Source organism: Nematolebias whitei, chromosome 2 (genome assembly GCF_014905685.2).
Source record: "Nematolebias whitei isolate Nwh7 chromosome 2, NemWhi1, whole genome shotgun sequence".
Classification (NCBI taxonomy): domain Eukaryota; kingdom Metazoa; phylum Chordata; class Actinopteri; order Cyprinodontiformes; family Rivulidae; genus Nematolebias; species Nematolebias whitei.
Window position 1 is genome coordinate 46,734,662 of NC_056499.1, and position 27,575 is coordinate 46,762,236.

Genomic DNA, 27,575 nt, shown 5'->3' on the forward strand with positions numbered 1-27,575 from the left:
AGTTTTAATAAAACCTGTACACCGGTTCACAAGATATATTTTGAAACCGACACACAAACACACTTACTTGAGATAAAACGTTATTTTGCCGCCTTCTCTTATCAGCAACCATGCTGCTTTTTTATTTATTTCTCTCTCTCTGCTCCACACAGAGGGATGTGGTAGCTCGATGGTCTGTGGTTGTGACAGGAAGGGAATGTGGAGTAAAAACAATTGCCAAGTCTTCGCACGAGTTAGTTTGCTGTGGCGACCCCCTGATTAAAGGAGCAGCTGAAAGAAGAAAAATAAAATAAAATAAATATATATATATCCATCTATCCATTATCTTTACCCGTTTATTCCATTTGGGGTCACGGGGGTCGCTCCAAAGATCATAGCATTTGATGCAGAGTTGATGTATATATGTTAGCTCCAGAGCTAATGTATATGATGTTAGCTCCAGAGCTAATGTATATGATGTTAGCTCCAGAGCTAATGTATATGATGTTAGCTCCAGAGCTAATGTATATATGTTAGCTCCAGAGCTAATGTATATGATGTTAGCTCCAGAGCTAATGTATATATGTTAGCTCCAGAGCTAATGTATATGATGTTAGCTCCAGAGCTAATGTATATGATGTTAGCTCCAGAGCTAATAGCATTGGCTCCAGAGCTCATATTTATATGGCATCATAGCTCCAAAGATGAAAGCATATGATCCAGAGCTAATGTCGATTAGCTTCATAGTTAATATATAGGCTATATGGTGTTAGTTCCAGAGCTAATAAATGAAATATCATAAGTTTTCATTCAATCAACCTTTTTATACAGCTTAGTTCCAATTGAGCCTCGGGGACTCATTTACAAGAGAGACCTGTTACATACAACATACAGAATAGATGAGGAAATGAGAACACGAGGGTGTCCTGGCCAGGGCACAGTGTGAAAGATGTAAAAAAAGACCTCGCAACTTAAAACAGCAACATACAATGACATCATAATACATTTATGTACCGAAGGTCAACAAAGGTGGTGAGTTGTCCGTAGACAATCCAGAAAGTTCCAAAGTTCTGATATGATGGTACAGTGTCTATCAGCGGCACAATTCTGATAAGGCCCACAGATGTACGGGGGGGCAGAGCAGAGCTTCTAAGTTATGTATCCTCCAGTTGATCACGTTTGATTGTTTTAACCCATGTATTGTGCATAAGGACTAACATAAAATAACCTATAACTATATTGTCACATGTTACAATAATATGTGACCTTTTAGTCTTGACTCCTTGTGTTTTAGTCTCCACTACAACCTATGTATGCCATTCCCCCAGAATGCATTGCGCTGGTACAAATGGCAACGCCCTTAAGTGAAAAATGTAATAAATAATTTATAATTTTTACAAGTAATTGGGAGTTTTCATTTGTCACAAACAACAACTTTTAGTAGAAAAGAGAAAACAACATATTAAGGCCATTATGTGCAAATAGCCGGGGATCCCTGTAAACCACTTTTCCAGCAGCAGCAGCTTGGTCTTCAGGGTGCAGCAGAAACTCGGGGGCAAACATTTTTGTTTGTGTGCATTTCAATGGAAAACAATATCTTTGTCACTCTACCCTCGGCAACCATCTCTCTTCCTCCCATAAATCTGAATGACATTAACATTTAAAAACCAAAGCTCTGCCTGTGTTTGGATGGGACTCTTAGACACACTGCTTTATTTATCCCCGTGGCATGCAGAGAGGACAGGCGCGGCCATAAACGAGTATAAATCTGTGCAAGTTTAATCTGGTGAACGGCCACAGCCTGCAGGTTAAGTGAATATCACCCTCTGCCTCCAGAAGGAGCTCACACTCCTTATATCCTACTCCTATCAAATCCCTGCTCCATTTTTACCTTATTTGGATGGAAAGTAATTTTACCTTCTTTTATAGAAGGTCATAAAATATATAGTGTTTTTGAGCGCCTTGCATAGCATTTACATTTTCTATTGTATAAATGTGATCAGTGCGACATGGGGCTGAATAAAACATTCATGGCAAAAGCCATTTCTTCTGTGACATTTGGTCCCGTATCTTTCATCAGTTTTCTATATGCAGCCAGGAGAACAAACGCTGGTCAAATGTTTAAATGTGGCCCCGCCACATAAAATTTAAACCCTGCATTCACATTAACACCCGCCGGCGACTAGATGGAAATGCTTTTTTTTGGGCCAGATAAGAGAAAAGTCAAATGGAAATGACTTGCAGGGTTGTTGTGGCAGTGGGGGGACGTGCAGATGGGCCTGGAAAATTGAAGCATGTCAGTAAAATTAGAGAAAGGCAGCTCTGCTTCAGCTGGCAGACATGTAAATGTGCTGGAAGCCCACAGACAAGAGGATCGTCCCACTCAGGCGTTTCTCATCAAAAATCCCATCAGTATATTAAAAGGTATAGCTTTGGCACTGACTTTTCATTCCTACTGAATGATCTGAATTGCTGTTGAACTCAGTGATGGGAAGCATCGCAGTAATATCATTTACCTTCAGGAGAGAAGTAGAGGTTTTATCTGCACAACTGTGTGTGTTCACTGTGGGGAACATACTGCTGCAGTAGCTTCTGTGCATAATACAGCAGCACGGGTGGTGCAGGCTTACTGAGCACAACGCTGGCCTTAATGAACACTTGAAAGCTTATCACATGCATATATTTGTACATTGTTAGCATCATCATTAAAAGAAGATGCCAGGGGAAGATAACTCTCTGTGGACATTCTCAGACACTGAAAAGGTCCAAAAATTGACTGTGCACCTCTTTAGCCTTATTGTGAGGTTTAGACAAGTGGAGAGGCTCTACGGGCAACAAAATGTACAACACCCTTCAAATGATGTAATCTGGTATCCTCTAGAAAACTGAAGACAAACAAAAGGTATTGATCTTCAGCAACAGATCTAAGAAAATCGGGACAGAGTCGTTATAATCACTGTGCCATGTTTCCCACTTTTTTAATGACAGTCTGTAAACATCTGGGGACGAAGGAGACCAGTTGCTGGTGATTATATGCAGGGGGTAATGTTTCTGATTGTTTCATATTTCATGTGTTGTATGATGTGCTAAACGTTTTCAATAGGTGAGTGGTCTGGCCTGCAGGTAGGCCAGTTCAGCACCCAGACTGTTGGAACGAATGCAGTATGTAGGTTAGCATTGTCTTGCTGAAATATGCAAGACCTTTCCTTAAAAAGATGGGAGCATGTGTGTTCTAAAACCTGTATTGTCCTGCATTGAGTGTGCTTCTCCAGATGCATGATCTGCCCATGCTATAGGCACTAATGCACCCCCACACCATCAGCGAGGCAGGCTTCTGAACTGTGCTCTGTTGACAGACAGGATTGTCCCTCTCCTCTTTAATATGGACGTAGTGATCAAAATAATTTTACATTTTGATTCACCTGATCCAAAGCAGTTTTAACTTTACCTCATTCAATTTCAAAGGACGAGTTTGTAGTCATTTTTGTTTTAGTATTTGTTATGTTTAATATGTTCCATTGTGAATGGGTTTATAGCAAATAATAGCAACATGTTATTTATTTTACATTTTACAGAAAATTCTAAATTTTTTTAGACTCAGGAACTCATTTACAAGAGAGACCTGTTACAGACAACATACGGAGTAGATGAGGAAAAGAGAACACGAGGGTGGAGGAAGTTAATAAAAACATCATGTCTCACACCATGTCCTGGGGTACAGTGTACAAGATGCAAAAAAAAAAGAAAAGACCTCGCAGCATAAAACAGCAACATACAATGACATCATAATACATTTACAAAGGTGGTGAGTTGTCCATGGACACGCCAGGAAGTTCCAAAGTTCTGATATGATATGCATATATATATTTATATATATTTATATATGTGTGTGTGTGTATATATATATTTTTTTTTGTTTGTTTGTTTGTTTTTATGTTTTTGCCTTTTGCGTTTGTTTTTGTGTGTTTGTTTTTTTGTGTTTGCGTGTTTTTGAGTTTGCATCATACATGTGTTTGCTGTGCGTTTTGCCGTTTGTTGCGCGTTTGCACCTGTCAGCTACCGTAGATTAAAGACAGACTTTTATGGAAAATAATGATATTATGATCAGTGCATTAAACCTTAATGTTTAAGATTTTGTTTGTTTGTTTGTTTGTTTGTTTTACCTAATTATCAAGTTGTAAGATTTACCCATTTTTGGAAACTGTTGCCCCATTTCAGATTATGTATACATTCCCACACGTACTCATTATATTGTGAACCCAAAGGTGCCAAGCTGCCTTCTAATCATGCATTTTCCCCGTCAACACTGCAGCACCAGTTCCCACACATCTGTAATCCTAATGAGACATATTTCAGGTCAGTCTTTGCAGCAAACAGTGCACGAGTCAGGATTCATGCACGCTAAGTTTAAATGAAGAAAAAAAAGTAACGTTCAGGGATTATGGACTGATTCATGTGTCTGCATTCACACCAGAGTTCTTTAGTTGAAACAGTTTTCACCAAGAAGGTTGATTAGTTGCAGCTAAGTCAAAAGTGCAACAACTGGACATGTTAACTACTTTATTTGATTTTGAAGAATATATATTTACTGTATGTTAAGTCACAAGACATGGAAGCTTAAAGCACATCAAAACCCAAACTTTTTAAGGACCAGTGAGAAACACACGAAACAGAGCAGGAATTTAAGAAGAGCTCTCAGTGGGTTGTTCCTTTGGCTGTTGTTCATGTTTTTACTTATTCATCTGGAGTTTTTAACCTTCATAACAATAAAATATATTTATGGTATCATACTTTGTACCAAGTCTGATGTTATTTTTGTTTCTCTTCCAGAGGGCAGAGCCAGTGGTAATGGTTTGTTAAGGAATTCTCACTGTAGCAGTGCTTTAGATCCAGGACACAGGCAGGGTTTGTAAATAAATGGTTTCATAACCATCTTGCACGTGGTACAGAAAAATAAAGTCAATAGTTTTACCTTTTTAAAAACATTAGAATTTTCTAAGATTTGATTACACAGTAGTCAAGTCCAGTCAGATTTATTTATAGAGCACAATTAAAACAGAAACTGTTGCCAAAGTGCTTAACAAAAATATCACATCATCAGATAAAAAGTAACAAGATATATTTACAGTGCATGGAATAAAAATATAAAACAGAAAACATAATTAGAAACAATGAAATACTAAATCAGATCACGTTGTGTCAAAAGTCAAGGAAATAATAACAAAAAGCATAAACTCAGTCAGAAACAATGAAATACTAAATCAGATGTGATGACCTTGTGTTAAATAGGAATAATAACAAAAGCATAAACAGAATCAGTATCAATGAAAAACTAGATCTAAATCCAATCACCCTGTGTTAAATGTCAATGAGTACAGATGTGTTTTTAGGAGAGATTTAAAAGCAGAGACTGAGGTGGCCTGTCGAATGTTGATGGGCAGATTGTTCCAGAGTTTAGGGCCCACGACTGAAAATGCCCTGTCTCCTCTGAGCTTCAGCTGGTTTTTGGTACGGCCAAAAGCAGCTGGTCTGATGATCTCAAAGCCCGAGAAGGAGCATAAGGATGAAGAAGGTTGGAGAGATATCATGGTGCAAGGCCGTTAATGCACTTGAATGTCAGCAGGAGAATTTTAAAATTGATTCTGACACGCACAGGAAGCCAGTGAAGGGAGGACAGAACTGGAGTAATGTGCTCAAACCTGCAAGTTCCTGTTAGTAGCCGAGCTGCAGCAATTTGTACGAGCTGGAGACGTGAAAGTGAAACCTGACTAACCCCAACATAAAGTGAGTTACAGTAGTCCAGCCGGGTTGTAATAAATGCATGGACTAGTTTTTCAAGGTCGGATCTGGACAGAACGGACTTAAGCTTTGCTATCTGCCTTAGCTGAAAGAAGCTTTTTAGTAGAACAGAGTTGATCTGTTTATTAAACTTAAAGTCCGAGTCTAACACTACCCCGAGATTGGTAACTGACTGCTTTAGATGAGGCTGAAGGGAGTGCAGGTTTACAGGATCAGTGACAGTGGTAGAGCTTGGGTTAAACACAATGACCTCTGTCTTCTGATCATTAAAACTCAAGAAGTTTGCAGCCATCCAAGTCTTGATGTCATCAAGACATTTTAGCAAAGGGTGGATGGAGCAAGAACTGTTTGGTTTTAAAGGCAGATAGATCTGAGAATCATCGGCGTAACAGTGAAACGAAATGCCATGTTTCCTCAGGATTGACCCCAAGGGGAGCAGATACAATGAGAACAGAAGGGGTCCAAGAATGGAGCCTTGTGGGACCCCACAGGAAAGAGGGACAGATGCAGAAAAATGATTGTCAAAGTTAACACAGAAACTCCTGTCACCCAGATATGAACGGAACCATTTTAGCGCCACCCCTGTAATCCCAACCCAGTGTTCTAGCTGTGACATAAGGATGCTGTGATCAACAGTGTCAAATGCAACGGTAAGGTCGAGGAGTACCAGGATCACAGACTGACCAGAGTCATTTGCTAGCAGAATGTTATTACAGACCCTTACTAAAGCTGTCTCGGTGCTGTGCAGTTGTTTAAATCCTGACTGAAAAATCTCAAAAATTCCATTTCCATTCAAAAACTTGGTTAGTTGACTAAAAACTATTTTCTCCAAGATTTTAGAGAGAAATTGAAGTTTTGAGATTGGCCTGAAGTTTGAACAAGCTGCAGGGTCAAGTCCAGGTTTTTTAATTAATGGAGTTACCACTGCATGTTTTAAAACATCGGGGACCACACCTGTAGCCAAACTGCTGTTAATAATGGCAAGAACAGAGGGTCCAGTTGATGGTAGAACCTGTTTAAAAAATGCAGCAGGGATGGGATCAGCAGGGGAGCCTGAGGGTTTCATGTGACCAACGACCTCATTTAAAAATGAGAGTGAGATGGGGTCAAAGTGACTGAAGACTGCTGAGCAGGTGACAAGAACTGAAGGGTCGGCTGTGGAGTGTGGAATTGATGACCTAATCGACTCAACCTTTTCAACAAAATGCCTGACAAACTTATTACAGGTGTCAACAGAGGCCTCAATGGTGGCAGACTGAGGCACGTTTAGAATGGTGTTGAAAAGAACGCGGGGGTTGTGACTGTTTGAGTTGATAGTTTTTGAGAAATATTTGTTTTTCTCCTGTTTAACGGTCTGATAGGCTTTCCAACATGATTTTAACATCTCAAAAGACACCTGAAGTTTATCTTTTTTCCATCGATGTTCAGCTCTTCTGCACAAGCGTCTTGCCTCTCGTGTAATCTCATTTACCCAAGGGTGGGGCGTGCATTTTCGATTCTTGAGCTTTAACGGGGCGACTGAGTCCAGGATCTGTACACGCGCCTCCTGATGCTGAGAAAGCAACTCCTTTGTAGTAAGACCCACAGAGAGTTCAGAGTCTGAAACAGAATTACCAGCAAAGATGGAAGAGAAGAGTGCGGCGGTGGAAGGGTTAAAAATCCTACAGGGCTTGGGTGTGGGGGGAGGTGCAGGTTCACAAATCAATGAGGTGTTGAATAAAACCGGTTTGTGGTCGGAACAAACAGTGTCACCAATTTCTAAATCAGAAACAGACAAACCATGTGTTAAAACTAAGTCTAGAGTGTGGTCCTGCTGGTGAGTCGGACCAACAACACTCTGAACAAAGTTAAAGGACTGGATGAGGTCTAGAAAGTCCTGAGCTAATGGTTTATCAGGGCAGCACAGTTGGATATTAAAATCTCCTAAAATTAAAACCCGATCATATTGGAGCAGAACACCAGTTAGAAAGTCAGAGAGTTCGTTTAAAAACTGTTTATGGTATCTGGGGGGGGGGGGGGGGGGGCTGTAAAAAATAGCACATAAAACTGGGTTGGAGCGGCCCAGCTCACAACAGAGCAGTTCAAAACTCGAATAATTAGCTGAACCATGGAGCTGTCTGCAGTGCAAATGTTTCTTAAAAACAGCCAATAATCCTCCACCACGACCAGTTGTCCTTGGAGCATTGAAAAACGAACAATCCGGAGGCAGTAATTCCAGAAAAACACTGAACTCACCAGGGCAGATCCAAGTCTCAGTGATGAAAAGACAGTCCAGTCGGTTGCAGCAGAAAAAGTCGTTCAAAATAAAAGTTTTATTACCCAGCGATCTGGCATTTATCAGGGCCATCCTCGTAGAATCCACCACAGGAGGAGATGATTGCAGTGTCCAGTCCAGCGGCCTCAGGTTTTCAGAGTTAGACGTGCGCCTCCGGCAGGAAACCCAGCTGCGCACGGGCCCAGTGTGATGATGGGACCCCGACAGCGGGACCAGACAGCGCGCCACAGGATCTGTACAGCGCCAGGAGCAGAGGTGGAAATGTTGACCATCAGCTGGAGAGGATGTTTCAGAGGCAGCAAGCAGGGCTTTCAGTTTCACCAGCCGGCCAGCGCGTTTTCCACGGCGTCTGGAGCGACGTCTCCGGGGAGGCAGGTGCGCGCCTCGCTGCAGGTAAGCAGGCACGTCCGCCAGCAGCGGGGGGACGGGGGGGGGGGTCCAGAGTTACGCTCATAATGATCAAAATAAGCAACATTGGTCCCACAAAGTCGAAGATCCAAAAGTTGTTTTCGTTCATACACCAGCAGAGTTGATGTCACAGATGAGAAATGAAAAAAACACCAAAAATACGAACACCATCAGCAGAGGTGGATTGCAAGCCATGTACACAGGCGCCATCTTACCGGAAAAATAAATAAATTGAACAGTAATTGAAAAGCTTTCTTTTAGTAGGTGTCAGTGATTGATTTGAATAACTGATTTCATCCATTCTCTTAACCCGCTTGCTCCCAATCAGTTTGTGGAAAGCCTCTGACGTTCATGGACACCCAGGGCAGGTCACTGTCCCTCACAAGGCCTCAGAGACAAACGAGTCAGAGAACCGTTCACACTCTCATTCGCACCACATTAAAGAATACACAATAGCCTAGAACAGCCGTGTTTGGTTTGTGGGAGGAGACCGAAACCCACACTGTAAGGTTCTGCAGAGCTCTGCGAATGGACTACTGGCATAGATAAAGATGGACAAAGTGACTCCTTTAACCTTCCACTGTTCATATTGAAGCCAAAATATCAGTTTTTAAATAGTGCTGTGTTGTATTTTGGCAGTCAGCTGAGGCTGCACCTTAAACACGCAGGTCCTGTCTGCACATCCTCCCAACTCTCCAAACAGGCTGTCACATTGTAACATGGCACTTTGTAGGCCTCATAAAACTGAAATTACAAACAGAAGCAAGGTAATAACTCCATGAATGAACAAAAATCAAGTTCAAGTCAACTTTATTGTCATTCACATCACATGTGGTACATGAGGTGGAACAAAATTATGTACACAGGTTCCAAGTTACACCCCAAAATAGCAAAATATATAAAAAAAAAAAAACAGTAAATAAGTATCTAAGATATACACTAAACTAACGCTAAACGGTACTTGATAGATCAACACCTGAAAAAAAGAAAGATCAGAAATGTTTGTTTTTTTTAGTCAGGAAAATGTCTCAGACCTAAAAAGTTAACTGCAGCCGGCCACTAGGGGGCGCTTAATCTTTGATTCTTCATCTTCCAGGTTCTGGTCCTATCTCTAGTTGTATCATCTTTATAACGATGGCGTACTATATAAAAATAAACATCACATATGCTTTCTTTAGATACTATGATACATTTATGAACACTACAGTACATGTTGGACTGAACTAAATGCCATTGATCTGGATTTGAGTAACACATATAAAATTCATAAAACGTACATGAATTTGATTAGTTAGAGTAGAATTGACTTGAATTGGGAAAAAAGAAAGTACGCTCAATCATCCATATCAATAAATAACAAAAAAGTTAAGTCATGTAACAATAAAGTCTTTCGGATGAAAGACAAAACATTTCTTCCAAAAATAATCTGACGAGATGACATAATTTAACTTTTTGGTGATTTGAATTATTATTTTTTTCTTCTAAAATACCCTGGGCAGACTTTTGCTGTAAATTGGTATTATATATAATTAACCAAACCAAACAAAAAAACAAACAAAAAAAACAAATAAATAAAACAGAATTAACATAACACCAAACAAATCATTAGATGATTTATTCAAATTGAAAAAAAAAAAAGATTTCTAAATTTTTACTTAGTTTATTTAAAGAGAATTGTTACCCCCCACCCCCACCCCCAAAAAAGTAAACAACAACAAAACCATCAAGGTCAAGGTTTATTTATTATCATTCACATCATGAATGCTGGTGCAAAGAGAACAACCTTCACATCAACGTGAAGAAGATTTGAACTAAGAAATATGCTAAACTAAGAACACACTAAACACCAGTAGTACAGAGACCATATGCAGAACAAACGCAGCAGGAACACGAGTGTGAGCAGATAAACACTTTTGTAAACACAAGCTCAGGATAAAGACATTACAGCATAGTGAGAGTTTTACAGCTACTTTAAGGTAATATTTGAAATTTGTAAGTAAATTGAGAAAAACAACTTTATTATCTTAATTGTTAATTATCAATCAGAGTAAATCTTTAATCGATTTCTTTAACATACACGTCTGTTTAATCAACACGTTATAGTTTAATACATTTCATCATTCCAGTAGATTTTTATTCACATTTTACCGCATCGTTCTGCTTTTTGTAAAACAGCCTCTCCTCGTGCTCATCGCGGGCCGCCTCCGTGTGGTTCTCTACAGGAAGCGTAATTTTCGACGGTAAGTGAACGCAGCATAGGAGACAGCGCGCCTCGCCGTGCGTGTGCCCGCCGGCAGGGCGCGCGCACGGTGAAGTGGGGGTTGTGCTCGCTCCCTGCTCCTCTCTGCTCTCTGACCCCAGTGGCAGCTCCGACTCACTGCACTCCGGCTCCCCCTCTGACGGACCGGGGCTGCTCCTCTCTCTCCTGCCTGTCTGTCAGCGTCTCTCGCCCGCTCCCCGCCTCCTCGTCTGGCTTTCCTTCCACAGGAGCAGCCTAGCCGAGAGGTCCCGCCGGGTCGAAGGTTCTGCCCTACCCGCGCACATTACCGCAGCACCCCGGACCCTTCACCCCGCTCCGCCGCCGCATGGATCCGTGTCCCTCCGCCGCGTAGAAGAGGGCGACCCCGACCCGACTCTCCTCCCCGGGCCAGAGACACCCCCGCAGGAGAACCAGCCCTCCGCACCACGAAGGTAGAGCAACCTTTCTGTGCTTCGGAAGCCGAAACGGGCGGGAGGAGACAGGAGGCGGGAGGAGAACAGACATTCCTCACACAAAGCGCTCGGTTAAAGGTGGCTTGTCATTTCCGAAGCGGAGCAGGAGGTTACGGCGGAGGTGCTCCGACTCCGACCACCTCACTCCTTTTTTCAGTGTTTCAGAGTTCAGGACAGAACGGAGCGTTAGTGTGGCTGCGAGCGGCGCCTCCGCTGCTCCCCGGGGGTGAAGTCCGCCACCAGGAGCTGCGCTCGTGTCCGAGCTCCGCCGCGGAGGAGGCGGCTGAGCTCCAAGCTGCAGCCTCCGCGAAGCGTGTCTCCTCCGCAGCTTTTAGCAGCTAAAGCTACAGCTAGTTGCAGCTGCTGTAGCCACAAGGCAGACAGACAGGCGAGTTGTCTGTGGCACGCGCCGAGGAGCGCGCGAGGCGTGCTGCGAACTATAACCTCCATTTAAAACTGCTTTTAATGAGCGCCGCGTGCACGTGTCTATAATAATAATAAAAACATTAATAATAAGTCTGTCAGGTTAGAATAATTTTAATAGAATAAATTAATTCTTGTGCAGCAGCACCTGCAACATTCGTGTTTTTGATGTGAACATATTGTGCAAAGCTGATCAGACTTTAATATAAATATAAATAAATGTACAGTTTTTTTTATTCTTAGGCAGAGATTAAACCCACTGACTGAAATTAGCATGAGGGGAAGTAGCATGCACTGACCCAGAAAATATAAATCAATGTTTTGTGTGAAAAGTAGGACAGTTTGAGGAGAAGCTGGTGCTTTCTGTGCACTGTCAGCACGAAGTGAGCAGGAGGTCTGTTAAATTAGGGAGGTTTTATATAAATAGTTTTTTCTCCTGATGTGTGGTTGCATCAGGACCATCTGGTATAAAACGCTCGTCAAACACTTGCCTTGCAGTCAGGAAGGTCAGAGAAGGAAGGAGGTGCAAGGAGGCGTGCAGGAGAGCCAGGTGAGCGATGCCGAACTGCTCAGATTGTCTTCAGCTCCGTGCAGAGATGTCTTCAGATGTTTCTCTCATCTCCTGGAGGAGCACGATGGTTTAATTTTTCATTGTGGCGTGTGGTGGGGAGGCAGACCTGCTGCATGTGCACCCTCTGAACACTTTCTACTTTTACTGAAGGCTGGGCAGCAACGTTTTCACCCGCTCAGACTCGTAGACTAGATTTTTTTAAAAATGGGAAATCAATGTTTTCTTTTTATTCTAATCAACGAACTGTAATTTGATTTTTATATTTGGACCCGTTTGCATCAGAACCAACAGGTTCTCAAGTCGCACATCTTCTAGATTTTGCAGGATCAGCGTTTCTGAGCAGGATTTTCAGACCCGTGTTGGTTTTCCACCATTCTGTTTGAATTTAAAGTGTTTTAAATTAAAGTAGAGTTGTTTAACGCTTGACATGTCAAACTGCGACATATAAAATAACATTTTGTTCACTTTCTACTTATTTAACATGTTTTTATATCTCTTTGTGTGTGAAATATTAGTTTTAGGCACTTTTTAAAAACAAATTGTGACTGTGCATTCAGATAGTGGTTATTTTTTCTTGATGTGTGTGTGTGTGTGTGTGTGTGTGGCAAAGGCTAACGCCTCTTGACCTTGTTCACAAATACTGTTTTATGCCGATGACACTGTTTTCTTCATGTGGCGTACAGCAGCTGATGTGTGTGTGTTCTGCTGCAGTGTGTCGAGGTGGACGTGCTGGGAGGATTCCTGGGCTCTTGAGCGGCTCTGAAGGATGACCGTCGCACGGCTCGCTGCTGAATCCCGGTGATCGAACGGCGTCTCATGTCCAAACGGCGGGAGGATGGCTCATGGCAAAGTGACCATCACGGTGGACGAGTACAGCTCCAACCCCACGCAGGCCTTCACACATTACAATATCAACCAGAGCCGCTTCCAACCTCCACACGTCCACATGTAAGAGCACACACACACACCCCTGCAACACGTCTCCTGCTCAGTACTTCTTGGTAACAACACGTCTGCCTGCTCAGTACTTCTTGGTAACAACACGTCTGCCTGCTCAGTACTTCTTGGTAACTTTTTAGGACACTCCGGTGTCTGACCAGTTGTGCATGAAGTTTTAAACGAATGTCTGAAGCGTTACTCCACACACTCTTCAAACAGTGAGCTGGTGAGACAGAAGCAGGCCCACTGGGCCTCTGGTGCAGACGTCTCCAGTCTTCCTTTTATTCATCAGTCGTTTCATTGTTTTTTATATCAAGAATACAAACAAAATAAAGTAGGGATGCACGATATTATCAGCATGGTATTGGTATCGGACGATATTAGCGATAAAGTTAAATATTGCACATCGACCATTCCATCAAAATAACTCACTGATATAAAAGGCTTCTGTTTTAAGTTAATTTTTAATTTAAGAAACTAACTTTATCTATTAGTGCACTACTACTTATGCACTTTTCACGTGTCGCTTGTGAACAGGTTTGAGTTAGATTTGTGAAAATGTACAAACGTGCACTGTTCGAGAGTTGTTGTGTTAGAGAGAGAAAATGTCATGCATAAATTTGACATTAAACATAATTCAAGTTGAAGTGTTTCATCATTTTCAGCTCCTTTTTGGTGTTTGGTAGCAGCCAAACTGACAACGACCATCAGAATAATGTAGTATTTTAATTCCACAGCAGAGAAAGATATGTACTAGGAATGTGCGATATGGCATAAAATTCATATCACGATATGTATTGTGAAGGGTGGCGATAACGATATATATCACAATATGTTTTTGGTATAAAATTGCAATAGGAATAAAATAAAAAGCATAGGGTGTCCTTTTGCCATCATTTATTTTGAATTAAGAAAATTCCACTACTAGATCCAGAGAGTTTTAAAATAATAAACAAATCAAGTATTAGGCTTCTTTCTTGTGCAAAATAGTGCAAAAGATATCAAATGTAGTTTTAACCATATGTTTTAAACTAAAGAATATGTTGTTAACAGTTTCCAGTCTTAATAAATGAACAGCAACAGAGCAGCATTTTACACTGAAACACTTCACCCTCCAAACCTCTAGAGGGCGCCTCCTCCTGCTTTAATGGAGCGCTGACACAAAATGAGTCTGTGTCTTTGACTCTCGCAGTAAAATCACACAACACAGCGTTCTTTTACAGATCAGAGAGCAGGTTTCTCTAAAGCTGACCAACACTTACTTTAACTTTCAACAGAACACAGCGTTTTGCGCATGTGTCTGAATACGGCAACACTACGGCAAGCCGGCTGTGGTTAGCTTGTAGCTTCGCTACTTAGCTCTAGAAGAAAATACTTTAACACCACTTACGCACAGTTTTCAACAAAAAAAAGTAACGATTAAACTGACACCTCTGATTTTACTTCAGACAGCATTAATGTGGTTAGCCGGTAGAAGACAGATCTCTATCGTAGGCTAAATTTCTATTGTTTCTACCGTGTACCGTTTATATCGCGCATTCCTACCATGCACCGTATTTTCCGCCGTACACATCGCACTGCCATATAAGTAGCATCAGTCCAAAAATGTCTAATAAAGTGGAAAAAAACATAAATAAGTCACTTCGCCATATAAGTCTCATCTATTATGCGTCACCGCTGACAACCCGGAAATGTGGGTCGGTGTTGTGCCAAAAATTGATTGGCTGCCGCGGGAGCGTGCACGGGAGGACTTTAACAAGAATTTAACAAGATTAACACTTAAAAACGTTTATTTGTTTGCTCAACATTATAGTAAAGGTGTGTCTCAGTTGAACTTTTACTTACTAAATGCACTTCAATGGTCAAATCAGCTTCTTTTGTTTGGGGCGGCGCAGCGAAATGAAGTTGATTTGACGGTTGCTCCAGGCGAGTGGGACGAAGGTGGATGTCTATGGTAAGCCGATGGTGTCATTAACAGCCACTTTTACCTATTACATGACACAATGACATGCCATACTACTCGAGTGCCATCTAGCGTCTGAAAATGGTAGTGTTCAGTATTTTCAGTCAGAATGAATGAAAACAGTCGTATCTCAGCCAAAAATTGTTTTATAATATGGGAAAAACCATAAATAAGTTGCTTCAGCGTACAAGTCACAGGGTATGCAAATTATGTAAAAACGCAACTTATAGGCTGAAAAATACGGTAGTCTTTGTAAGTAGGTCTAGGAAAAAAAATTGGTATTGGTTATTGGCCAAAAATCCAATATCTCTAAAAACTGTAACAAAGAAGAAAATCTCCTCCCATGCCGGATCAGCTGTACAGTCACCGACAGCTTCAACATACGACACAAATGGACACCAAGTGTCCCAGAATGTCCCAGCAGGCCCCCTCACCGAGGGCCTAATGATGCATAACTTCTCTCATCCAGCGTTCAGATGCTGGACAGTCGTCCTTTTTAACGGAGTAACTTTTAGACTCAAAATATGTACGGTGGATAAAAAAAGACAAAGTTCAGGAAGGAGCAGAGGCTTTAAAACCTTCAAATACTAACATGTAAGTATTTTATACGCTCTATATGTTGCCACTAGTGAACGCTTTACAGAGCGGGACACGCTTAACGTTAAATCCAAAGCGGTTCTGATTCTGGCGCCTGTCTTCCTGTCCTGTATCTGTTTGCCGTTATGTTTCACACCAGGCTGTTGCTGAGGTGCACGGACACTCGGTCTGCAGCGCAGCCGTCTATTTATTCATTTATCAGGCCGGTTACAGAGCGCCGCTCTCGTCGGATGCTGTTCCGCTCGGCGCGCTCATTAGTGGGTCAGGGGGGCCGCGACCCGCCAGCCCTCGCTCATCATGGCAGCGCCGCGTGTTTTCATCCACTAACTGATATTAACCGTGCGCCCTCGTACACTTCCAGGAGTCCTGAGGTGTCTGTTCAGTGCTCGAGCCATTTCTAAATTGAATGCTCTGGATTAAACTAGCGGGGGCTGAAGCTGTAGAGGAGGAGAGATTAATTCTTGCTTTATTTTAATTCCTGTTTGATTGAGCTCTGTTCTGTTAAGGACAATCTGAAATGCCCAGTGCACGGTATTTGTGACTTTTTCACCATTTCTCTTTAATTCTATGCATCACTGTGGCCACATATAAAACAGATTACCGGTACAGCGCGTCGGATTTAATTTGTAATTATCCATTAAAATGTCCTGAAATGCAAAGGCCTCAGTTGGAGAGATGTAAAAATTGCAAATGTTAAATTATAATTTTTTTAAAGCTTAGTTCAATTCAGTTTATTTCTAAAGCTCCAAGTCACAGTAGAAGTTGTCTCAGGTCACTGAACAGAAACATTCATTTATGTATAAAGTCCATTAGTAACATTATTTATCTGAGGTTAGGGTTATCAAAGATGGCTTCTTTTTTTGCACAGAGCTATAAAGAGTAAAACATGCACATATTTGCAACATTTGATCACAATTAAAATAAAACAAAATGAGACTTCTAACAAAAACTGGAATAAATCAGGAGTTTTAGTTTGATTGTGCGTGTGCTGAAGCTGCAGCACGACCAAGCTGAGCTTAAATTACACCAACTTTTTTAAAAATCACGCCGATGTGGAATGACGTAGACGAAGAGATCAAGAAAATAAAACTATTGCACAATTCAAGAGAAAATACAAGGAGTACAAAATGAATGTGTATAAAAATGAATGAGACAAAATGACGTTATTCCAGCTGCTAATTTGTTAATCCGTGTGTTTGCATTTTAAGCTTTGATCTGTTGGTGATATGAGAGTAAATGTATACCTGCAGGTGTATTGATGCATGTGTATGTAGCTATGCATGCATGTCTGTGTGTAGTTATATATGCATGTATGGGTATTTACACAGTAGTCCCTTGATTATCGCGGGGGTTACGTTCAGACACCACCGCAATAGGTAAAAAATCACAAAGTATGGATGTTATATTTATTTTAGTATATATATTATATATTTTTTTTAAAGGCTTTATAAATCCTTCTCACACTCTTGAAATGCTCTGAACTCTTAAACCTATGTAATTTGAACAACATGTGTACATGTACTGTACAGTACTGCAACATTTTACTCACCGGTGAAGGATGAGTTCAGCTTCAGGATTATTTGTCTTTCCTGACAGTTCTGTGATCTTCATGGATACTTCGTTACTTTGACTTTATGTTTTAAAACTATTTCTACCACATCAGTTTCTCCTCTAGTGTTCGCTCCCTCCATTGCTGTTCTTTGACTTTTGGCAGAGAACAGCGTCCGGACGCACTGTTGGCGTCTGGGCCGTGTAGTTCTTTTGACTTGCATTACTGTGCAGGCTTATTGAAAGAAAACTACAAAATGGCGGCGCCTGTCCGAAGTTTTGTTTTGTTTTCTGTCCTATTGGTTGGTTCCCGCTCCCGTTAACTTTTTATCCCGTACCATCTCAATTACATGAGTAATATTAAAGTTGACAATTGTTGAAAAACCGTGAAAGTCGAAGTGTGAAGTAGTGAAGGACCGCCCGCCCGCCGCACATTGAATCACTAATAGTGTGAACGTTTATGAAGCATTCACTCTGTTGTGATCTCTTTTCTTCTGTGTGCTTTTCCACATCTGTCTTGTTCCACAATTTTCGTACTATTTCAGCCATTACTAACTCAAAACGTTCAGCTCGTTCAGGGCAATCCTGCTGTGACTGTTGGTATTGGAGCAACTTTAGCTTTTTGAAATATTTAGCCTTTTCTGCCATTTTATTTTCTCATAGAAAATGAATTGAGCTCATTTTACATCCTTCATATCTTTAGATGTGTTCACAGCCTTTTACTGCTCCTTTCACATTTGGTTCTGCTCAGCTTCCTTGTGCAAATTTAAGCTTTTTTTCAACTACTTTCCACTAATTTCAGCTGTTTTGTGAGCCTTTTAGATTATTTCTGCTAACTACAACATTTTTGGGCTTCTTCTAAGTTCTTTCTGCTAATTTCAGCTTGTTTTACTCCTTTCAGCTTATTTATTCAAGTTTCATCTTTTTCTGCTATTTCAGCTACTATTTAACTGTTTTATGCTCAGTGTAGCAATTTCAGCTAATTCCACATTTTTTGCACCCATTTCAACTTTTTTCAGCCTAATTCAGCAGAAACACTTTCTCTACTTCCTTTGGGTAATTTAAGCTTCTTTCTGCTTTTTTAGCTACTTTTCAGCTGCTTTTTGATTATTTTACTTTTTTGTGCTAATTCCTGCTTCTTTCAGCAAATGTGTTATTTCTGCTTTCTTCTGCTAATTTAAGTTTGTCTTACCTTTTTAGCCACTTTTTTTGTGCATATTGTAGCTAATTTCAGCTGTTTTCAGATAAATTCAAGTTTTTTGTGATAATTTCTGCTTTTTTCAGTCTTATTAACTTCTATCTGCTAATTTCAGCTTGGTATGCTCCTTCCAGCTTTTTTCTGCAAGTTTCAACTTTTTCTACTGTTTCAGCTACTATTTAGCAGTTTTGTGCTAAATTTAGCTTTTTCAGCTAATTCATTTTTTTAGCTCAATTCAGCCCCTTCCACTTCCTTCTGGTAGCTTAAGCTTCATTCAGCCTTTTCAGCTACTTTTCAGCATTTTTTCTGTTGTTAAATTCAGCTTTTTTAAGCTAATTTCCTAATTTTGAGCTCTTTTCTGTTAATTTAAATCTAATTAATCGAAAATGATTTTTTTTTAACATTCTTTTGCTAACGTAGGCTTGATCTTCCATTTCGGCTGTATTTCAGCATTTTTTTTTTAGCTAATTTCAGCTGTTTTTCAGCAGGTTCATTGAGCAATAAGCATTCACACTGCATGTTAGCAGCAAATACAATGTTTCTTGTTTGATTCAGAATTTGTAAACTTCTGGACAGGGCTGGATAAGCCTTGGCTTCTTTCTTCTCCCTTTTTGAACTTTTTTGTTTTGTTTGCAGAATGTTTAGGTGAAAACATTTACCTTTTTATTTATGTTTTTTTGTTTTGTTTGCAGAATATTTAGGTGAAAACATTTACCTTTTTATTTATGTTTTTTGTTTTGTTGAAATTGTAACAGTTTGAAATGAAACCACAACTCAAACGTACGGGAGGCGGTGATAATAAGAGTGTTGGACAGCGCTGGGATAGAGTGGAGTTGGAGGACGATCCAGGCTCCACTTGTGGAGCGGAGCACGAGCAGCTGCAGTTGTGTGTGTGCGTGCATGTTTCAGGGAGCTGGATTATGTAAACCGCTCCGGTGGACTCGTACCTTCCTCCTGGCGCTGGGAGAGTTCACAAACGTGCCTCTGTTGTTTTGGGGTTCCTCAGCTGCAGACGGTGCTGCCAGTGCTGTGACTGTCGGAGCCTCCAGTGCAGAGAAAAGAGTCAGTTTGTGTTTTGTTGGTTCTGTTGTGGTTGTTGGAGACAAATGTCAACCAGCGGGGCCGATTCTTTAATCTGGAGCACAGGACCCGTCAGAACCCCTTACTTCTTTCTGACAGAACAAGCAGAACATTTAAATCATGAAACTCCCCTGTTCGGTTTTCGATCCGTGTCTCTTTTGTACCTTCCTGGCTGACATTGGCCGTGAAAGTTTAGTTTTAATTTGCAGCGTTGCACCGCTTGTCTGGCAAACCCCCGCTGGAGGAAAAACACAGAAACGAGCGGAGAAAAAACGGATCTGTGACTCTTCTACGATCCGGAAAATGTTTGATTCAAGAAGTGCCTCGTCATCTGGAGACGGTTTGTTCTGATCGCAGCCGGCAACAAATAAAAGCAGACTGGACGGTGCTGCCTTGAGGTCTGAGCCATAAAAATGTGGTTATTGGGTGTTTTAATCCAAAACGGATGTTTTTAAACCTCAGTTCTGCTGTTCTTGGACACGTTTCCTCAAACTTGGAGCATTTCAAACCGCTGCTTATTGTCTGAACGTTTATGAAGCATTCACACTGTTGTGATGTTTTTTCTTCTGTATGTTTTTCAGCATCTTTCTCATTTCACAATTTTTGTGCTATTTCAACAAATCAAAACGTTCAGCTCGTTCAGGAGAAGGCTGCTTTGACTTTGGTATTGATGCTTTTTGAAACTGAGCCTTTTCTGTCATTTGTTCTCATAGAAAATGAACTGAGCTCATTTTACCTCCTTCAGATCTTTAGATGTGTTCACAACCTTTTACTGCTCCTTTCACTTTTTGTTCTGCTTCAGCTTCGTTCAGCTTTCTTGTGCAAGTTTAAGCTATTTTTAAGCTACTTTCCACTGATTTCAGCTGTTTTTCAGCTGTTTTGTGCTCATTTTAGATTCTTTCTGATGACCACAACATTTTTGTGCTTCTTCTAACTTCTTTCAGTTAATTTCAGCTTTTTATGCTCCTTTCAGCTTATTTATTCAAGTTTCAGCTTTTTCTGCTATTTCAGCTACTATTGAGCTGTTTTAATGCTAATTTTAGTCTTTTCAGCTAATTCCACATTTTTTGCACCCATTTTAACCTTTCCGCCTAATTAGGCAAAAATGTGCTCTCTCCACTTCCATCTGGTAACTTAAGCTTCTTTCAGATTTTTTTAGCTACTTTTCAGCTGTCTTTTATGGTAATTTCAGCTTTTTTTCAGATAATTTCCACTTTTTTGCTAATTTCTGCTTTTTTCAGCATAATTGGGCAAATGTGTTCCTCATACTTCTGCTAATTGAAGCTTGTTCTACCTTTTCAGCTACCTTTAGCTGTTTTCAGATAAATTCAAAATTTTCATGTTAATTTCTGCTACTTTCAGCCCAATTAACATCTTTCTCCTAATTTCAGCTTTTTATTCTCCTTTCAGGTTAGTTATGCTAGTTTCACTTATTTCAGCAACTATTTTAGCAGTTTTATGCTAATTTTAGTTTTTTTTTTAGCTAATTTCACATTTTTTGCATTCATTTAAGCTTTTTTCAACCTCATTCAGCAAAATTGTGTTCTCTCCACTTCCTTTTGGCAATTTAGGCTTCTTTATGCTTTTTTAAGCTAATTTTCAGCTTCTTTTTTTTTTGCTAATTGAAGCTTTTTCCAGATAATTCCTACTTTGTGCTCATTTCTGCTTCTTTCCGCCTAATTGGGCAGCCATGATTTTTTCTGCTTTCTTCTGTTAATTTAAGCTTGTTCTACCTTTTCATCTACTTTGTTAGCATGTTTTAGCAAATTTTAGCTGTTTTCAGATAAATTCAAGTTTTTCATGTTAATTTCTGCTACTTTCAGCCTAATTAACTTCTTTGTGCTAATTTCTTAGTATAATTTATTAATTGCTAATGTTCAGGCTGCTGTTGTTATGCCGTATTATTTTATATTATTAGTGTTTGTAGGGTGCACCGATAAATCGATCGGTCAATTTATCGGCCCTGATTTTCTTTAATTTTGGGAATTCGGAAATCGGCCGATACTTGCATAAGAAATTGATTTAACCATTAAAAAAGATTATTATTTTTTTAGTTTTAACAACAATTGTCTGAGCTTCGTTTATATTTCAGAGCTCTACCTCATGGCCAGTTAAAACAAGTTTGTTTCTAGGATATTGTTCAAGGGCATGTTTTTCAGTAAAATAATATTGTAAAATTGAAGGTGCATTGTGACCTTATAACCCCTGACAGTGTTGATTATAAAACATCGGTATCGGCAGGTCAGACTTTATAGAAATTGGTGATAGACCAGAAAACTGCAGTCGGTTCACCCCTAGTGTTTAGTGTGTTTCTTAGATCCTTGTACACGGTTTCTTTTTACACTTTATATTTTTACTATTGTTGGGTGTAACTGGGACCCTGAGTACATAGTTTCGTTCCACCTCATGTACCACATGTGATGCAAATGACAATAAACTTAACTTGAACTTGACCTAATTTCAGCTTGTTATGCTCCTTCCAGCTTTTCTGCTAGTTGCTGCTTGTTCTGCTCTTTCAGCCTCTATTTAGCTCATTTCATGCTAATTTTAGCTTTTACAGCTAATTCCTCCCTTTTTTTTTATCTCATTTCAGTTCTTTCTGCTTCCATCTGGTAGTTTAAGCTTCTTTCTAGCATTTTAGCTGCTTTTCATCCATATTTTGCTAATTTCAGTTTTTTTTTTAGCTAATGTCCTAATTTTTGTCTAATTTCAGCTCATTTAAACCTAATTCAGAAAACTTGTTCGTTCTTCTTTCTTCTGCTAATTTAAGCTTGTTCTTCCATTCAGCTACATGTCAGCATGTTTATTTATTTATTTTTAGCTAATTTCAGCTGTTTTTCCATAAGTTTTCAGCAGTAAACATTCACACTGCATTTTCTCAGGAAATATAATGTCTCTAGTTATCTTTAAGTTTCTTTCTGGTTCTGTACGTTCTTTTTCCTGCGGAGGTGGAGGTTCTTGGAGGGGAAGCTGTTGTGGAAAAGGGATGTTTTGAAGCTGAGGGGCCTCTCGGCTGATATGTGTTTGAATAAATAAATTAGGCGTGTTCCTGGGTTCCACAGAGCCTGCAGTGTTTTACTCCGTCAGTCTGAAACTCGCACTGAGCCTTATGATGACACACACTTGTGCGAGCCCATCCCCCCGCCGTGCTGAAGACTCGATCTAAAACGTGCTCTGTTCTAGAAAAGTCGAGGCTTCTTCACATTTCCTGGACAACGATCTGGACTGTGTTTGCTGCGTTTGGGCAGGAATCAAAACTCAGCCTGTCTGACAGTGAATGACAGACCTGCGGCTGCTCACTGGCTTTTTGAAATTCAATCCCAGCAATAATACCCGCCCCGGACAGAATATTGAGATGTGTCTGAGGGGGCACAGCCTTTTAGGTAAACGTGCTCGTAACGCGCACACAGGGCCAGTTTGATTCTTCGGACCGTGACGTTTTCTCCGAAGCGTGGGATGTCTTTGCGACGGACCCTGGTTTATTTATCTGTGCCGTCTGTATTTGGGCCCCCGCCCTCCCGTCTTTTCCGCCCCCTTGTCTTCCTCCTGTTCAGCAGCTTGGAGCACATGCTTCCAGTTGGAAGCCCAAAGTGCCGTCGAGCAGCAAACTCTTAAAGCGATTTCAAATTTTAATTCCTGAACGGCAAAAAGAGAAGCGCTATAAATCTAATTTACAACATTTTAATATAAACATTTGAACTGAGCGTGTAATTCCTTTCAGCTCGTTCTCCGGGTGTTGGAATAAAATTTCCCAGTGGAGTTGAATCTGCAGCTAATGACTGTTTTCATGCTCAATTAGCCTGTTGATTTCTTTTCTTTAATTATTTAAACGAGTCCGTTTGAAACCAGCCCAGCACAATATTACACCGTCTGCTATTCATCTTTAAATTATCTGTTTTATTTATTTATTTATTTGTGGCGAGTCGTTTTGTTTTGAAGAAAAATACTTAAAAAAGTTTCAAAGAACATCTTGTAGATTTAATCTGAAGCTGTTCTGCTTTTTGTTTCAGTCCAGACTTGCAGTTCAGCTGGTTCCATTAGCATTTTATAAAAAAACATCCAAACATTAAATAACTTGGAAGTAATCATGTGAAACGGATACGAGTATGTAGGGATGTTATGTGGTTGACACGTGTCGTCACTCCTTACTCAGTGATTGTAATAAATGACCTTTTAGTGCTAATTTCAGTCATTTAAAGATGAGTTGTGAACACATCGAGCCTTCAGAGCTCAGTGAGAAATGAAACCTGCTGAACTTCTGCTCCAAATAGGGAAGAACTTTGCTGCCCTTCCATCTGTAGTTGTCACTAGGGGTGAAAATCACCAGCTTTACCACGATACGATATTATATTGATTTGTATTAATGACGATGCAATTTTTCTCTATCACAAGTCTGCGATCGATATATTGTGATATCAAATCAATCAACCTTTATTTATACAGGTAAATCCCATTGAGCCTCGAGGACTCATTTACAAGAGAGACCTGATTTCAACAAAGAAAGATGACAACAATGGACAACAGCAACAACAATTAACAATTATAAAAAACTCATACTACAGATTTATTTATTTTTTTTAACAAATAGGATGGCTAAAAGGAAAAAGGTAACAAAAACAAAAAACAGCTAGATTCCAAGACAAATGTAGAAAACTAAAAACAGGAGCATGTCTGCATTGGTCCCTGCCAGGAGTCCAACAGATTCTTAAAGACACTTAGAGAGGTCAAGGTCGAGAGCTTCAAATCTTTTTGTAAGATATTCCAGGAAACAGGAGCGGAGTAGGAGAAGGCCCTTTTGCCTAGTTCAGTCCTCACTGAGGGAACACTGCAGGTAATGATGTCCTGAGAGCGCACGCTGTAGCTGCACTCACGCAGAGACATGTAGGAGGAGATGTATGAAGGCAGCAGACCAAGAAGTGATTTAAAGATGAAAATGTACCAGTGAGAGAGTCTGCGTGAAGTTAATGATGTCCAGTTAACCAGTGAATACAGGGTGCAGTGGTGGGTACGATAATCACAGCCAGTTATGAATCTTAGTGCACCATGATAGACAGCATCCAACATCTGCAGGGTTCTTGTAGGAGCGTTCATGTAAATAATGTCACCGTAATCAACGGAAGGAAGGAAAGTCACAGATACAAGGCGTTTTCTAGCATTCAGGGTTAGACAGGGTCTGTTTCTGAAAAAGAAACCCAGTTTAACTTTCAGTTTCTTTATCAAGTTTTCCACATGGAGCTTAAAAGAGAGATGTGAGTCGACCAAGATACCCAAATATTTATAGGAATCAACAAACTCTATGGGGACACCATTTGAGGATAAAATCGGAGGAAGAACTGCTGGGACCAACTTCCTATTTGAAAAAAGCATCCCTTTGGTTTTTTTCGGCATTTAGGACAAGTTTGAGGCGGAACAAATCAGTCTGGATGTAGCTAAATGCAGATTTCAAAAGCTGGAAAGCCTTAGCAAATGCCCATCTCATTTACATTTAAACAAATTTACAAAAACAATTCAAATATGATTTAACCATTTTATTTCTGTTAAAGACACCAGGCATTTAAATAAAAAAACATTTTTTCTTAATTAATGAAAAATAAAATAAATGACCTGTTCAGTATAGTCTCATTTCTCATGTTTAAGTGCATTTTTTAACTAGTTAACTTAAAAGTGACCTGATTACCTTCCAGTTATAAAGAAACATAAATAGATATTGAGCTTACATAACATGACTATCAATGCCGTGTTTCTTCTTCAGGTGAACGGACACATTTGTTGTTTCTCGAGTATTTGAACTCGCACTGGCACCTGTTGCATACGACATGAGTTCTGTCTGTTGAGCCGTCCTTCTGTTGGAATCAAAATATTTCCACAGAGTTGATTTAAATCCAGCAGGAGAGTGAATTTCATGATCTGTGTTTTCTGCCTCGTCTGCCATGTTGCTGAGGCGGCCGCAGACGCAGCCGAGCACGGACATGGTGACACAGACGTGCCTTGGGAATTTCAAAATAAAAGTGTATTTTAAAGATGACGATATGAATAAATGTTTTAGGTTTGACACAATATATTTTAATCATTAATCATTTAATCAATATATCAATTTAAATCGATGAATTGTTACACCCCTAGTGGTCACCATGTATTAATATAAAATACTGCGCTCTAATCCTCACACTACCACTGTGTTGTTCTGCACGGAGGTTGTAAGATATCACTTATTTTTGTTAATAAAAATTAAAAAATAATAAAAAATGTAATGTTTACATTATAACCTTCTTTTTTTTTGCCACACACCCTTTTTAAAGGAATAAAATTTTACACAAAGTACTACAAATTTAACACAATATTTTAAATATTCATAATAATATGCAGATAATCGGTTCAAAGTTGGTGTTTTCTTAAGCTACACTCCTGTACGGTTCATTACATATATTGTTCTTTTATAGAGGCGTCTCTCAAATATTATTAGTGTTAATGTTATTTTCCTGGGCGGCAACGGTGGCTCTGTTGGTAGACCTATTGCCTCTATCGCCAGTTCAAATCCCGGCCCGGGGCCTTTCTGGGTGGAGTTTGTATGTTCTCTCCGTGCATGCGTGGGTTTTCTCCAGGTATTCCAGTTTCCTCCCACAGATCAAAAACATTTATTTTAGTCTGATTACATCTACACCTCCATATGCAGGAAGAGGGCCACCTGCATCATGAAGGATCCCACTCATCCAGCACACACTTTTTGTCCCGCTCCCCTCAGGCAGGAGGCTGAGGAGCATAAAGTTTAGAACCACTAGTCTGAGGAACTAGGCCTGTCACGATAACAAATTTTGCTGGACGATTAATTGTCCAAGAAATTATTGCAATAAATGATAAAATTGTTTGAAATCTGACAATAATTAGCAATTATTGTTAAATTTAAGAAGAATTGTTGGTAATTTTTTGTGTGTAGTAGCTTTTCAACCACCAGATGGCAGTATAAGACTGTTTAAACTGAAGGATGGATAGTGAGGGAGCAAGCAGTGTGTCGCTTTTAGAAAAATGGGAGGGAGGCCCCTTGACTTAACATGGGCTGTTTCTCTTTTCGGTTCGCAAAATGGCGGACACTCGGTGTGGTTTGAGCTCTTTAGCATAGGATTTTTCACACATAGCTTTTAATAAAAAATCAGTAAACAAGTTCTCAGCTTCTTTTTGTAGAGAAAAACAACTTTTTAGATGAAGACACGGGTTTCAACTGTGAATTTTGGAGCTTTGACAAGATGGAAGTTTTTTCCCAAGGTCGGCCTGTTAGCCTAGCTTCTCAGCTTAGCTGCTTTTAACGATCCAAAAACGTGATTTTGGACGAATAAAACAGATTTTAAAGAGAAAAGAGAAAGGGAGGAGTCAGTGAAGAGCACCGGAGTTGAGCCTTTTGTCATCCAGTGTCTTCAGTAGAAAGAGAGAGACACGAAGAAACAATAAAGCCGATAAATGAAAGTGAGGTTGATAATTTTCATTTATCTTGCAATTAACTGATTTATTGTTTATTGCGACAGACCTATGAGGAGCATCTTTTACCCTGAAGCTGTCAGACTCATGAATCCCTAACCAGGATAATCACTGTAATACCACTTTAATTGGTGATATATCACTTTATCCATGCTGCTGATTACCATACCATACCATACCACTTTATTTATAAAGCACTTAAAACAGCTACAAAGCCAACCAAAGTGCTGTACAGACAGAACAACAGGTAACACACCAAGCAAAATACAAAATGAGGTAAATCAGAATATAGACATAAAAACGATGCAGATAATAAATATGACGACAAACCAGTGTGGAGCATACAGGATCAAAACACAGATCATCTGGTGTTGAAAGCTACTGAATAGTAGTGAGTTTTTAAACGGGACTTGAAAACCGAGAAGGAGGGGGCCTGTCTGACAAGCAGAGGTAACTCGTTCCAAAGTCTTGGTCCTGCTACAGAGAAGGCCCTGTCACCTCTGCGCTTAAGACGAGTTCCTGGAACTGTGAGGAGCAACTGGTCCACTGACCTCAGGGAGCGTGGTGGGACATACGGTTGTAGCAGACCAGAGAGATGGGGGGGGGGGGGCAC

General features: G+C 40.1%; 1 protein-coding gene across 1 annotated transcript in view; it reads left to right on the top strand.

The window, feature by feature from the left end:
• Positions 1–12,092: 12,092 nt before the first annotated feature.
• LOC119424515 (metallophosphoesterase MPPED2) overlaps positions 12,093–27,575 on the top strand; it is a 139,748-nt gene continuing 124,265 nt past the window's right edge. Inside the window, exons 1-2 of the mRNA XM_037692002.1 lie at positions 12,093–12,146; positions 12,879–13,115. Coding sequence (XP_037547930.1) covers positions 13,003–13,115 — 113 coding nt within the window. The 5' untranslated portion in view covers positions 12,093–12,146; positions 12,879–13,002. The remainder of the gene's footprint in view (positions 12,147–12,878; positions 13,116–27,575) is intronic.